The following is a 15,719-nucleotide window of genomic DNA, read 5'->3' on the forward strand; positions in this document are numbered from 1 at the left end:
TGTCCATAAATTTCAACATCCCCAGAACTACAAGTAGATGAGATTTTAAGTCAAGACCTACAACCAGGTAAAAGTCTAAGTTTTATGAGGCCCGAAGCTTTTAAAATTTAGGGACTTTCTTCAAGAGAAAGAATATAAAATTGCAAATATAAAACTAGGTAGAGACTAAGAAGGGGGGACAAAAAAGTGAAGAATCATGAAATTTATGTGTCTTTGGTAGTATAGTAAATCTGCCTCTGAAATCACTAAATGTTTCAGTAATATTTCATGGTCAGATTTAATAGTTCTAGTGCCTAGAAGTGAAGTACTTTAAGGGTGACAAGACTAGAGTATAATTAATAGCCAACATTTATTAGGTATATCATATAGCATTTAAATTCTTAACATATGTTATCTCATTAAATCTGCACCTCATTGAGAAGAAATAGATATGATTACTTTTTCCATTTGTGAAGTACTGATGAAGACCTGAATCATTAACAGTGGGAGTAGAGAAGAGAAGGAAATAAATTATAGAAAATTTGGAACCACAAGATGAATTGAAGGTATGAGCTCCAAAGAGAGAAGCTTCAAGCAGTATGCCCAGATTTCTAATATAAGACACAGGGTGGATATATGTCCCACCATATGAAAAGATACAGATTATATGCTAAGGAACAAATTAATGGAGAATAATAATACATTCCTTTTGAATCTGAGGGATAAATCTCTCTATTTGTATGTCTATTTGCATATATATATCTAAGTAGGCATGTCATATGCCTCTAAATACCTAAATTGAAAATAGAAGGAAAAGGGTAGGAATAAAGATAAATGTTAGGGATGTTAATGGTAGTTTTAACTATGGGAGAGTACAAAATCTCCTATGGGATATATTAAAAGTAATAATAGCCCAAGTAAGACAAGTAGAACCTTGAAGATTCCCATATTGATGGAGTAAACAGAGTAACTCACGAAAAGATTAAGAAGAAATCTTATCAAGGGGATGGAGAAGAAATGCAGGTAACAAGGATATAAAGCCTTATCTCAAATGTCTACAATTCTGAGTAGATGCCTCATCATCCAGATCAAATGCAATAGAGACCCAATAAGATGAAGACTGAGAATGGTCCGTTGGATTTGGCAATTAGAAAGCAACCGGCCATGTTACTACAGTGGTAGAGCAAAAGCCAGATTTGAGAGGTTGAGAACTTGTCATGCAAGAATAGAAACTACAAATGCAGACAGCCCTACTCAGCAGTGTGTTTGTCATGGGAAAGGTATGAATGTCTTTAGTTTTTGAAGCTTGAGAAAGTCTGAGAGCCAAAAGTGAAGGAACTTCTCTCAAAGAAGGAGGAGCTGTGATAAATGATGGATAAGAGCCCCAAAACAGGTTATCTGGGATAAGATAAAGCATACACACAGCAAGGTTGATTGAGTAGATTCCTATTATTTGGAGATTGAGGGGGAGGTGGTAAAGGGGTTAAGGATGAGTGTGTGCTCATGTAGCCCCCTCTCCTCCATGACAGAAGTGACAAAGCCATTTGTCCAGTGGAGGTTGGAGATGGGAAAAACTGGAGTAAAGAGGATGTTTGAGAAGGCTAAAAAGTATGTGGAAAGGTTGTTGTGAACCATGCAAGAGTCCACGGGTAAGCAAGTAGAAGGATCGATGCCTAGATGGGGTCTGAGACAGAGTATCTACGGGGAGAATTAAATAAGAAAAACTATAAAACCAACTGGCACAGTGCTTTGCATATTGTCTGAGCTCAAAAAATATTAGACCTACACCAGTCCACTAACACAAAGGAGTCACAGGATCTCTGAGACCTATGAGGTGGGACAAGTAATGTCCTTCCCGTGGGAAAATGCTGTCCTGTGCGTACACGTGTTGCGTCTGTGGAGATGGATGAACATGCACTTTCTCTACAGCATCCTCTCCTTCGGTTGAAAGCATTATAATGTTAACAGTTGGGATGGGAAAAATAATACCTTCCTAGGTGATGGAGCGAAAATAAATACGGATTTCACTAGATTATTTTAAATAATGACAGCAATAGCTATCATTAACCAGAAATGTGGAAGTTTTATTAGGAATTTCAAAAAGGTAAAGACTGATCAGCAACATTAATATGAATGGGCAGAAGACAGCCACCTCTCAATTCCTCAAAACTAGTGCCTTCTGATGACATTAGAACCTCAAGAAAATGACCCACTTCCACCCCTTTCCTGCAATTAGCAGGAACACTGGCCTAGCTCTACTTCTCTAGATAAATACTTATAATTTCTTTCTTTCTCCATGCCACCTATAGGAAAAGGAAAAGAAAAGAAAAAGGAAAAGAAAAGAAAAGAAAAAAGGAAAGAAAAGAAAATTAAAGAAAAGAAAAGAAAAGAAAAGAAAAGAAAAGAAAAGAAAAGAAAAGAAAAGAAAAGATTTAGGGGCGCCTGGCTGGCTTAGTTAGTAGAGCACATGAATCATGATCTCAGGGTTGTGAGTTTAAGCCCCACACTGGGTGTAGCGATCACTTAAAAAAATAAAATCTTTTTTACGAACCCCAAGATTTGTTCCTATATTACTATATTGATTGCTGGGAATTTGCTGGTTCTCTTCAAAGTGGCTTATATCACAAAGATAAGCTTTTTTTTCACAAAGATAAGCTTCTTAAATGCTTAACTCTACTATTCTTTGTCTCAAATTCCAATAGAATGCTATTCATTTAACTTAAATAGCATATGTTCCTTTCCTTTTCATTAATCAAGTCCACTGCTTAACAAGACAATGTACACTGCATTGTTTAGGCTACGTATTTTATTTGACCCGCTACGATCCTGAGTTAGAATATTCTGTTTTTGTAAGCTTAATTTATTTAAATGTATGCTGACGGAAGTGGAAAGAGAAACCTGTGCTGCAAGCTTCTATAAATCAGCTGCACAGAAAATCAAGTTAGACAGGAAGCACGATATGCAAATTATATTTTAAAACTTCTGTGTGAGATCTTTTAAAATTTACAGCTCTATTTTTCTTAATTCTCACAATAATCTTCTTAATGAAATGGATAGTTCACAGTTGATATGAAAGAAAAATATTAGCCTTTGAAAATTATCTGAGTGAAAGGCTTTTCAATATAGATAACTTCATACTTATTTATAATTAAACAGCATCTTAATACGCCAATTTTCATCATTTTGCCCGAACTGATGCTCAAGAGTGTTGAGTGAATGGCTGAATAAGTGAATAATTTGGGCTGGGAATCCTCGCTGGGCTTATAATACATACAACTTTATCCAGTTATCTCAAAGGGACTAAAAAATTATCATAATAAAATCTTCATTTAAAAATTTAATAGTACATTGAAAAGCTGGAGGTCATAAAGATTAAAGAAAAAAAAAAAAAAAACAGACAACAACTTCACTTAAGAACTGTCACCAGCCTGACAGCTGATGAGTTAAATATACCCTCACGGTTTTTGGGCAGCCGTAAGCTTTTCTGTTTATTGTTTTGATTTTGAATGTTTAGACAGGGTGCCTACTCTCCAGTGTGTCCTAGGCTCCATCACCCTTCTTGCCTTAGACCAGATCTAATTCATAAATCCTTGTTACCTGTTTGGCCACTTAGCATTTGAATCTTGGGTCTCAGATCTCCTAGGAAGGTAAAATGAACCAGATTACCCTGTATTATCATTTGTAACCACTGTTTCAGATTTAGAAACATCACATAGTTAAAGCCTCAGGAAAAGAACAAAGGAAAATGTAACAAAACATATAATTTAGCAAAAATATAAAGTAGAACCCATGACACTCAAGCTATGATACATTGTTGGAATACCCTAGTAAAGAAAATACAATCCTAATGTTATCTACCAGCATGGAAAGAAGTGAAATGAAAACAAATTAATTTGGGGCACTTTAAATTATTTTGTCACATTGTTTACATCATTGCTTATATTTGATAATGTAAATTTATTAATATTCTACCAAGTCTGGGTTTGTCCTTCCTAATTACAATCACAGAATAAAAGGGTACCAGGAGACCAAGAGTACGTATTCAACTATTAAAGGCCCTAGCCCAGATCAAAGATAAATTACTTACAAATAACACACTGTCTCCTCTGATATGCTCTTGCCACCAACCTCCCTCCTATCCTTTAAAGCTAGCCTGAGGCTCAACTCCGGCACAACCTCTGTAACCAATTTCACTGTCACAGCAAGACCTTACCTTTCTCAAAGAGCACTTACTATCTTTATCAAACAACTACTCTTTAAGAAGGAGTAATAACAGGTCTGCAAATTTCAGTACCAGCAACTTAGCACGTAAATTCAGTACATAATTTAGATTATTGTGCTCTAGTATGCTGGTTATTCATAATGCAAAATATTCAATAATTGATATTAATGTACACTGAACTATCTCCTTAATTCTATTACGAATATCCTATCAGTAGAGATAATCTCTTTAAATCTTAGTATTTCACAGAGCCTGGGACAGCGCTAGATATTGCAGTCCCTGTGTTACTGATTACCTGTTTTATTTGCAGGTTTAATTCCTTGAGACTGGGTCAGTTTAGCTTGAGTTTCGGGAATCTGAGGAATGTAGATTTTCTTGGGCATATCAAAATGTTCTGGAAGGCTCAGTTCTGCTGTGTATAAAACGGACTTAGGCTTCTTTAGCTTTGAGGTATTAAAGAGCGTACAAGTCTGCAAATAAACAGAGAGTAAAATTGGAATGTAATTCTCTTAGCTGCTACCTCCAAAACACACACAAAAAAGCATTATGTATTTAGAGTCCACATTTGGGAAAAAATCCACCAAGGCATTGAATTTGTTCATTTCTTTAGATACATTATTATTTGATTGGTGGAAGATAACACTAACATGTTTTACAGAATCAATGGAATCATCCGTTATTAACAGATGCTCAATGTCCCATTCCCTAATCCTTTCAGTGTTGAGGAATTCATTGCTTCAGGGAAAAACCAATTCCACTGGTGAACAGCACTGAGAAAGTGCTTCCCTCCTTCAGCTGATCCCTGTGCTCTTTAACATCTAACCCATCAGTTAAAGTTCTTATCGGAAGCACAGCTAGTCCCCTCTCTTTTCCTAATGACAATTTTGTGAATATATGTGTGTTTGGATGTGTGTGTATATATATACATATAGGTATGTATAAAATTAGGTCCTGCCCTTCCACGGACATCCAAACATAACTTTTATTTATTTTTAATTTTTTCCTTCTTCTCCCCCATCCCAAACACACCTTTTAAATAGGTTTGATATGTTTAGTCCCTTCAACCTCTACTTATATAATGTGGGTTACGACAACTCGCCGTCATGCAAATGCTCAAGACACAATCTAGTTCAATATTGTCCTTCCTGAAATGGAACACTGAAGAGATGCCAGTTCTATAAGCGTGAACCAAGCAATGCAAAGCACAGAGGCAGGCAATCATTTACTTTTAGCTGGATGCTCCATGGCTAACCACATAGTACAGTCCAATGGTTAGACCAAGCACTCTTGAAGGCAGACCGGCTGCATTTATAACCCAGCTCTAAGTAAGCTTGGCCAGGCTATAAACCAAAGCTACAAATTCTTCATTTGTAAAATATGGGCAATAATCGTATGCACTGCCTATCCGTGGTGTGAATATTTAAAGTGAAACAAAATCCAGGTCCTTGGAGCATATTTCGAGTATTCAATAAACGTTGGCTATTAGTATCATCATTGTCATCATCATCTTGATCGTGGTCATGGTATCATTACTCAACAAAAATAAATGTTGGTGCCATTAGCAACTTCCTCATTCACTGGGTTTGTTATCTACAAATTGCACAAGGATTTTTTTTCCCACAAAGTAACATTTTTCAACTACTTTATTTTGGTACTTAAAATCATGTAAATTAAAAAATCTAAATTAGTTCATTTACATTTATCATTACTTGTGTTTGGTTCATTTTTGTGTTCACTACGAATTATCTATTCACATCAGCAACCAGCTCTTTAACCTAAATGTATATCATCTGCCTTCTGTATCTTCAAGTCATTAAGTCATGATATGTTGACATAGACTCTCTTCTTGGCCAAACTCTAGTCAGGCTCTTCCAACCCCTCTTCCCAAGTAGGCCTCAACCTTGGCCTATAACAACTGCAGATTTTCAGCACAAATGATTTTGTCTACCCCCTTCCCTGCCACACACACACTAAGACACTTGAACAAGCGTTCACTAAGTTTCTAACAGCTCAAGGCCATATCCCTAGGATGATTCCAGTTACCCTTAAAGTACCTTCCTGAGAGAGCTCAATGCTGCCAAACTGTTTATTCCAGCCAAAATCCAGTGATAGGCAGATAGGCCCCTAAACCCCCTCTTATTAGAGCAGTTACTTTAGAAAGCTTGCTATTATAAATCCTTCCTCTCCCTCCCTTTTTCTTCCACCCCAACCACTTCACCCTCCCCCTCTTTCTCTCTCCTTTTTAAAGTGTAAGTTTTCTGCCACCCAGAACTGTCTTCTCAAGGACCTCAGAATGCAAACATTCAAGGAGATGAAGATTCCAGCCAGGTAGGTACCTTGTTCTAACTTGCATCACTACCTTCAGTCATAAAGATCCCAGAAGTTTATTTCTCCTGCAGATAAGCATCAATTAACAAATCCAGATCACACTGACCAACCCCCTCCCACTTTAAACTGTCTACTTCCCTGATTCTGCTCATTTTTATTAGGTTCACAGCTCATTATCCCTCTTTATTTTCTCATCCTCCTTTTAAAACTCCCAGTTCCGGGGCGCCTGGGTGGCTCAGTTGTTAAGCGTCTGCCTTCGGCTCAGGGCGTGGTCCTGGCGTTATGGGATCGAGCCCCACATCAGGCTCCTCTGCTGGGAGCCTGCTTCTTCCTCTCCCACTCCTCCTGCTTGTGTTCCCTCTCTCGCTGGCTGTCTCTATCTCTGTCAAATAAATAAATAAAATCTAAAAAAAAAAAACCTCCCAGTTCCATCCGTACAAATTTCAGTTTAGTACATGCTGGATCCTTCTCCCTATTTTGACAGTTACTGAATAAATTCTATCCTTATGGCTGTAACTAATATCCAGCTTTGTTTATCTTCCACAGTATCAATAGGATTACTTCATGATTTAGAGTGCACTTAAATTATACAAATACAAAAACCATTTTCTTTACCCTTTGGAATCCTCACAAAGATCTTTTAGGCTTTCTTTTTTAAACATATTTAATTTCAAAATTTCAATGATTTTTCCTACCATTTATCCCAGAGTATATAGCATGGCTTTTAAAACATACACTTGAAAAAGTTAATAGAAAACAGAAGGAAACTGCCCTGTAAGTTCTGAATCTTTCCAGTATCACTGAGTATATTGTTAGAGTTGATTTATTAATGGTCAGAAGAATATGAATTCAATAAATGAGTGCTAAGTGGTGAAGTGTCAGAAACTCATGTTCCTGACAAAAGATCCTGTCTCTCACAGTATCAAGTAGATACATCATATTGCTATTACTTGATAAATATTTCAAAAATTCAAATTCCACACGGTTGTGTACCAAAAAAAAAAAATTAGTCAGATGTGTCACTTTTATTTGGTAGAAAAGTGATTACATTTATTCAATTAGATTTAGTTCTAAACAGATTTATTTCAAGGATGATTTTAAGATTTTGTTATGTAGTTATTTTATGCTATAACTGAGCATTCTAGACTTCCATTGACTCCATTATACAATTTCACGGTAGTAGACTAAGAACTGAACATATGATCTGGAGACTATGCAGGAGAAGGAAAAGAGTAATGAACGAGGGGGGGGGGCAAAAACCTGGGTCCATCTTTATTCTGTCACAAATCAGTCATGTGACCTTAGGCTACCATCTTACTATTTTGGAGTCTTGGTTTGCAGGTTTGTGAGTGTAAGAGGTTGGACTATGCGTCTCTGAGTGTCTTTGATTTCTTTTCTCAGCTTTAAAATACAATGATGTCTCTACCATGATCTAGGCTGTAATTGCTACCCTGTCATTAAGGCCAACATAAGTCTTTTTATGCCTCAGTCATTTCATTTTTTGTATTACAAGTGTAATTCTACCTTCTCTACATTTCTCCGTGGGGTCACTGAAATAATTTGGAAAAGTGCACATAAAAGCATGTTGGAAAAACGGTGTAAAATACTATACAAGGATGGGGCTCCTGGGTGGCACAGCGGTTAAGCGTCTGCCTTCGGCTCAGGGCGTGATCCCGGCGTTATGGGATCGAGTCCCACATCAGGCTCCTCCGCTATGAGCCTGCTTCTTCCTCTCCCACTCCCCCTGCTTGTGTTCCCTCTCTCGCTGGCTGTCTCTATCTCTGTCAAATAAATAAATAAAATCTTTAAAAAAAAATACTATACAAGGAGAGAGTACTTTTAAAATTAATCTTGTTTACTATTCTGCTGCAAAAATTATCAGCATTATTGTATTTCAAGAGTGCACTGATAATTGCACTTGAAAAGAACGCTGTATGATTAGATGTATACGAGCACAGTAAGATGCATCTGCGAGTTCCGATTTGCTGCAGCTGGTTTTCCTAAGCTGGCACATTCAACCCTTCTAGAGTTCCTTTGTGCATTTGGAAAGTTGTTGCTGAAATTGAAAAATGTGTGATATTCACAGAATTCAAAGAAAATAGTAATCTTCAGGTAAAAAAAACCTAATTTCCAAATTTAGAGACTATTTAAAACATTTCTATTTTAATTTTAAAGAAGCCAAGGTTTTTTTTTTCATAAATAATGATGATGATGATGATTGTTTTTGTTCCTGTTATTTCCACCAGCCAATCGAGAAGTAAACACATACAGATACCCATCCGGCAAATGTGGGAGGTAAACAAGGATAAGTAAACAAGACGACTGTGACTGTGAAAAATGAGGCAGTGAGGCAAGCTGGATAGACATGAAGACCTCAGATTTAAAGTATTATTTGTTTGTTCGGGCACATGTTCAATTCAATTAAACAGTGACAGAGCACCTGTCACACACAAGACAATAAGGGCTAAAAAACACATAACAAAGATTTTTAATTTCTAGGCATTCACAATCCTAGAGGAACAGGAAAATATAAAAATTAATGTTTTACAAAACATAATTTGGTAAATACAATAATAAACAGAGTGTGCGGGGTTCGGGAGACAGTTAAAAGAAGAGGGGAAAAAAACAGAAACTGTATACATGCATAAATAACAGAACAAGGATCCACTGACAAAATCTATTTCCCTCCAGCATTTCTCATTTAAATAAAATGTTTTGATAAGAGTCAAGAATGAAGAAAATTAATTTTTAATTTTTTAAAAAGATTTATTTATTTATTTGAGAGAGAGAGAGCAGGGGGAAGGGCAAAGGGAAGGGGAGAGAGAGAATCTCAAGCAGATTCCCCATTGAGCACAGAGCCCGACAGGGGGCTGGATTCCATGACCCCGAGATCATAACCTGAGCAGAAATCAAGAGTTGGACGTTTATCCAACTGAGCTACCCAGGCGCCCCTGAAGAAAATATATTTAAAAGGAAAGAGAGACAGGGTGAGTGCACTATGATAGGGTTAAAGTTTGAAAAGGCCAAATATCAAATATTTCTATTGTAATACTATACTGAAAGTTGAACAAAAACCTTCCCAAATTGATTACTCTGTCATAGAAGTAAGCATATTGGTATGAGCTAAAGAGAGCCATCAGCTTCTGGAATGTATAGTATAGATGGGTCAGTCCAGAGGGCATCAGAGCCTTGGGCCTTGATATTTTTGAACTAATCAGAACTCAAAAGTCCAGGTCATCCATAAAATATCATCATTAAATGTGAGGGATCCGTGCTTAGACTGTACTGATTCTAGTGTTCTAACAAAAAAAGAAATCATTCCTACAGTGCTGAGTATTTGTTGTAATATATGTAAGGTAATATATGAAGGTAAATCTCAAACAAGGATGAAAACATTTACCATTTGTTCCTACACTGATCAAAGACTTAGTGACTACCTTTGGCATAGTACACTTCTCTAGACACTGGTGATTTGAGAGTTAACTAAACAAATATCTTCTCACAAATTCCCATGCTGGAGACAGACAATGAGTAAACAAACATATTACTCTCAGGTGATAAATACTATCTGTAGAGAAAGTTGAAGGAAATTTAGGATTCGGAAAGTGCCTGGTAGAGGTAAGCAATGCTTTTTAAAAGGTATATAAGATTTAAAAAAAAATACAAAAAATATAAGCATCATCTCATTGGTAGCATTGTAGCAGGCCTGAAGTAATTGAGGGAAGTAGCGTCTGATATCTAGGGAAAATTAACCACAGAAGAGCACAGGGCATGCGGAGCATGCCTTGGGATTTTTAGATGAGCAAGGAGGCCTGTGCTGAGGCAGTGACATGAATGAATGGGGGCCAGTGGAAAAGATGAGCCCAGGGAAGAGATGGGACTGCTGGAAGGGTCATGAGGACCATCCTAAGGATGTTGGGTTTTATTTTGAATGCTGGAAAGCCAACAGAGGAATCTGTGCAGGGGAGCAACGTGACCAGGTTTACATTTTAGAAGAATCGCTTTGGTGGCTCTCTGAGGTTAGACTGTACCGTACTTCATTTATACAACAGAGTGCAAGATATCATGATAGAGTCCATGGTAATACCAAGAACAAGAATGCCGCACAGACAGAGAGCACTTATTTATAGACCAGGTAAAGCGGTAAGCATTTTGCATAATGCTTTCACTTAGTTTCCATCAATGAGCAGTATCTTCAGATTAAAAATATAAAAGCTGAAGATTGATGATTTTGAAGTAACCAGAGCACAGTCACACAGGCAGACAGTGTCAGAGTCTGGGTGCTCATCCTGGTAGTCTGACCCCCGGGGATGAGCCTCTTTGGATGCACAGAATATCCTGGACAACTTTTAAAACATGTTCTCCCCCCACCCCATCCCCCCAGAGATTTGTCTTTACTTATTCTAGAATGGGGCTTGGGTACTACCGTTAATTTTAAGTTGTCTAGGGCATTCTAATGTGTCGTCAGGAGTGAAGGCAACCGTGAATTCAGCGGCTACACCGTAATGCCTAAATGTACGAGCCTGCTAAGTTACCACGGACTTAGTTACACTACAAAAAGTAGCAGTCATGCTAACATTAGTAGAACACTTTGTTTCAGACTTATTATTTAATGAGGTCAAAAGCAAAAATGCTACTGAGCTGTCTTCCTGAGGAAAATCAGCATTAGTCATTTTTTCCATGTAAAAAGGTTACGATTAAGTGACAACTCTGTAGAATTTGAAAAAGAGACTAATTTCAGGGCATCACATGTCTTGCATTCTCACCTCAATCTTGGTCAGCCCCAAGAGCGCGATGGCCACGCGAACACTACTGCTCTCCAGAGTGCCTGTGATCAACCGTCGCTCATACTCTATATCTGACATCTGTTGCTGTGCTGCAAAAGCCAAAGCCTTTTCCTTGGCCTCATTAGTCAGCGGCAACTTCAGGTCCACATCCAAGATTTGATGGAGCTCACATTTCAAATAGAGAACTGGATTTTCCTTACTAAACACTAGGGGAAGTAAAAACATTCATGACTGCCATGATCATTTATGCCCTTGACAATGTTACCCAGAATGGACTTGGAAGGTTTGAATTACAAAACTACAGTTGTGGCCTTTATTAACCAGAGTAACACGGGTAACTCATTTCTAGTAGCCCCAGTTCAGTAATTCAAGAGTAAGTCTTCAGGAATTAAAGGTATTTTGCTGGTATTCTCTAAGAAGAATGCTCAAAAGAACTCAAAGGGTTCATTCGTAGAAGGAGCAACATGTTATAACGCTAAGTGATCATTGTGCTATCAGGGATTAGAAGGTAAGGGGAGTAGAAATAAATGTAAATACATCTGTCAGGGACTGGTAAGAACTGTCATTTTCTTTTACCAGAAACCTTACACTTCAGAATGTAGGGTACAACTTCAGGGTACAAGTTCAGGAAATATATTACAATATATAGAATTCGAGACTATAGCCATTTCCAAATTATTTGGGAAACTGAAAATCTGCTGAGTAAATATTACGAATGCCAAATTTCAATATTTATCTGAAGAATGAAAAATAAGGATTTAAAAACAATCACCATGGACATTTTCTTAATTGTTAAACTGGTGCTGTATTCCATGGATGCTGACATAATAAAGTTAAAAGGGAGGTTTCCAAAAGCCTTCCAAGTTTTTATTGGAAAAATTTGCCATGAGTACGCTCAGATGGCTATAGGAGGAACAACCCCATCCTTTAACATTTTAAATGAAATAAAACAAACATATATTCTACCTTCCTCTGGAGAAGTGCTGTAGTCAAGCGAAGCTGAAGAATCCTTTGGGAAAAAGGAGGAAGGCAAGGGGATCATACCTTTTCCTTCCACAACGTAAATTAATTCTCCAATCTAAAACACAACCACAGAATAATATTAAATTCCAAAAGCTAAGAGAAAAATCTGTACACTATAACAACATCCATGCATTGTGCATTGATAAGCAACTCTAAGCCCTAAATGAGGAGTGAAAGGTAAAGCTGAAATATAACCCTCCCACAGTGTGGGGGAAACTCTGTATGCAACCAGAGCACGGAGGTGGATTAAGATGGCCCCAGGATGGCACTGACAGCAGTTGATCTTTGTAGCTGTAAATATCCTTGGTAGACTGTTAACTTAAGTCACATAAACAATCAAGAAAGAATGAAAGATTTTTTTCCTTCATTCTGTAATTTATTGTTGTAGAGGAGTGACATCACTTTTGCATGATGCCAGAGTTCCCAAGTGTCTATATTTTAAAGCGCAGATTTTCAAAATGAGAATATGAGGGTCTGCAGATCTTTTAGAATAAGTAATTAGGCAAGAAATACAAAAGACTAAACAGAGAGAGTGAAAATTAAAGTGGGGTTAATGCAAGGGCAGCAACATACGTGGGGAAAGATTAACAGAGGTTGACAGGCCTCGTTTCAATTCTGGTCCTGCCATTTACTAGCTACTAAGCCTTAGGCAAGTTTAGTAAATCTCTGACTTTCAGTTTTGGCCTCTGTAAAATGGGATGATAAAAAAAAAAAAAGTTCATTTTAGAAATCTAGAGATTAAATGAAAAGGAAGGGGAGAGAGGGAGTCTCAAAAGACCCCAATGGATAAATATTTAGATCTTGATTCTGAAGGGAAGCAGAAAATGTCACTCCAGAATTTGTTGTGTTGGTATACTGATAATTTTGAGTTATAGGCACTTGAAAGACAGCAAATGCAAGGAGAGGCTTTCTTTGAACTTGCCTTATCTGCCCAAAGACAGACCCTCCAAAAGAAACTCAAGTATCATAAATTCCCTCCCTGAGGATTTCATCAACGAAGGATTGACTTTTATGAGAAGCAACTAGAAGATGACACTGTACACTGACAAACTCTGTCACAAAGTATCATGTCTCCCATCTATTCTTCTAAGAGCCCATTCATCTTTCCTAAAAATCATTTACTCTCCTCTAAGTGGCCAACGTCCCTTTCTCCCTTTTCACTATTAAGATGGTATTTGCGCCTGAATTCTAAGCCACTTTGGGAGTTACTCATTTTTTCTTGGGTACCTCTCGTGTATATAGGAAGTATACATGTTAATAAATGCGTCTTTTTTCTTGCTAATCTGTCTTTTATTATAGGAGTCTCAGCCAATAATTCAGAAGGGTAGAGGAAAAATTATTTTTCCTCTCCAACAATTCAAACAAAGACACTTAAACGGAAATGACAGAAAAAATGTACAAACAATCATGAGACAATGAGGGAAATATGAACAATGCCTGGTTGTTTGATGCTAAGAAAAAAAATTTACAATATTTTGAGTAATAACAGTCTCATGATTATGTCAAAAAGTCAAAGTCTTTTTGTTGTAGAGATGCTTACTAAATTATTTGTGGATAAAATTACATGATGATTGGGATTTGCTTCATTATAATGATGAAATAAGTTCGGCCATGCACTGTTGAAGCTGGGAGAAGGGTACAGGGGGGATATATTGCAGTTTTATTTCTAGAATTATATTTTATATTTTCCATATTAAATTCTTTAAAAAAATGCTTATATCATAGGAAGTAGAATGATAGTAAAGATGTGGCGAGGACTAAATGAGATAACACATAGCAGGAACCTGACCCTTTGCCTGGCACTTACCAGGCACATAAGAGATCCATCTAAATGGAGAGGGACCATCTTTTGAGAGCAGGGCTTCCCTAACATTCATGACATATAAATCACCTGAAGATACTATGAAAATGCAGGTCTGACTCAAGAAATCTGGAGCAGGGCCAAGACTTGGGAGAATCAATAAAAATGAGCACTGGCAAATTTAGGGCTAAGCCATACACTGGAGAATCTTCTGCCAGAATGACCTTGTGACAGGCATGCAACTAACTACTAGGAAAGCAAAAGGAAACAAACTTAGCTTCTAATCTGGGATTATAACGATTTTGAACTCTCCCACCATCTTAAAACACTATTAAGTATATGATTGAGAGACTACTCCAGAGGCAGAACACATAAACGATATAAAAGGAAACTGGTTGCATAATAAAAATACAATTCCAAGATATAATAGATATCCTAGATAACACATGAAATAGCAAAAACTGAAACTTAATCTTGAAACAATATAAAAATAAACAATTTCTGATCGTGAGGTCAATGTATTCATAGCTTCACTATCCTTCCCTGATTGAGATCTGTTTACAATAAAATTAACTGTCATCTACTCTCATACAACAATGTTCCATAGAATTTTATTAACTATGACTCACAATTACCTTCAGTTTATACTGAAAAAACGAATATGGAAAACTTCGAATGTTTTAAATTGTTCAGCATTTAATTCCATGCACGCGGGTAATAAACAGTACATGATAGAAAACTTCCATATAGTAATTTTTCCTAAGCAACCTGGTACTCTGCAAACATGAGTCCAAGGTAGCCATCGGAAATGGGTTTTCTGTGTGTGCATGTTTTACTACAAATACAACTAAGTGATCAATACTAATGACATGAACTTTTCAACGATAACTGAAGTACAAAGGCTCAACAGAGACCAGAGAAAACAATATATGAAGCTTTACTTTTATTTTACTTTTTTCTCATTTTAATTTTTATCTAAAAAAAGTCATTTTACCCAAAATATAATATTCTGAAGAAATTAGACTCAGTGAGTATAGAGTTACCAACGTACAGGTTTTCTTAAATGTGTGCCTGATCTATAGCTGGTCTTCTCAATGAAAATGAGTACCAACTCATGGAAGTTGATACAAAGGGAGCAGACTGCAATTTGCCAGAATATTTCCCTTAAATATATACTATAAAAAGCCTCCTAACCATGGACAGCCAACTAAAATATCAGTAACTAAAACTCCATTCAATTCCATTTAATTCCACATCTTACACAGATGATATATTATCATTTCCCAATTATGTTGTCTAAGTTGTTTTTTTTATTAAAAAGAAACTTAATAAAGTTGAAAAAAAATGCCTATGTCAGAAAATTGTTCAGGAAAATCAACTGTGGTATCATCTAATCATTTCCCTCTACTTTTCTTGCAATAAAATCAGACCGGGAAAGGAATACAAATGTAGTAAAGAACTCCCTCAAAGCAGAGAAGTCCCTTACATTACAAGTCCGGAGGCCATGACGAGAGAAATGAAATTATCTGACACATAACAGACACTTGCCAATATGAGCTATTCTAATAGTCTATTAAAT

General features: G+C 36.8%; 1 protein-coding gene across 1 annotated transcript in view; it reads right to left on the minus strand.

The window, feature by feature from the left end:
- The window catches only part of CFAP47 (cilia and flagella associated protein 47), a 484,601-nt gene that overhangs the window by 195,749 nt on the left and 273,133 nt on the right, over nucleotides 1-15,719 (minus strand). The window contains exons 43-45 of the mRNA XM_045790463.2: nucleotides 12,283-12,394; nucleotides 11,296-11,522; nucleotides 4,497-4,671 (exon numbers count right to left, since the gene is read on the minus strand). Of these exons, the coding sequence (XP_045646419.2) occupies nucleotides 4,497-4,671; nucleotides 11,296-11,522; nucleotides 12,283-12,394 (514 nt within the window). The remainder of the gene's footprint in view (nucleotides 1-4,496; nucleotides 4,672-11,295; nucleotides 11,523-12,282; nucleotides 12,395-15,719) is intronic.

The sequence above is a fragment of the Ursus americanus genome, chromosome X (genome assembly GCF_024610735.1).
Source record: "Ursus americanus isolate L20-20 chromosome X, mUrsAme1.1.p, whole genome shotgun sequence".
In the NCBI taxonomy this organism is placed as follows: domain Eukaryota; kingdom Metazoa; phylum Chordata; class Mammalia; order Carnivora; family Ursidae; genus Ursus; species Ursus americanus.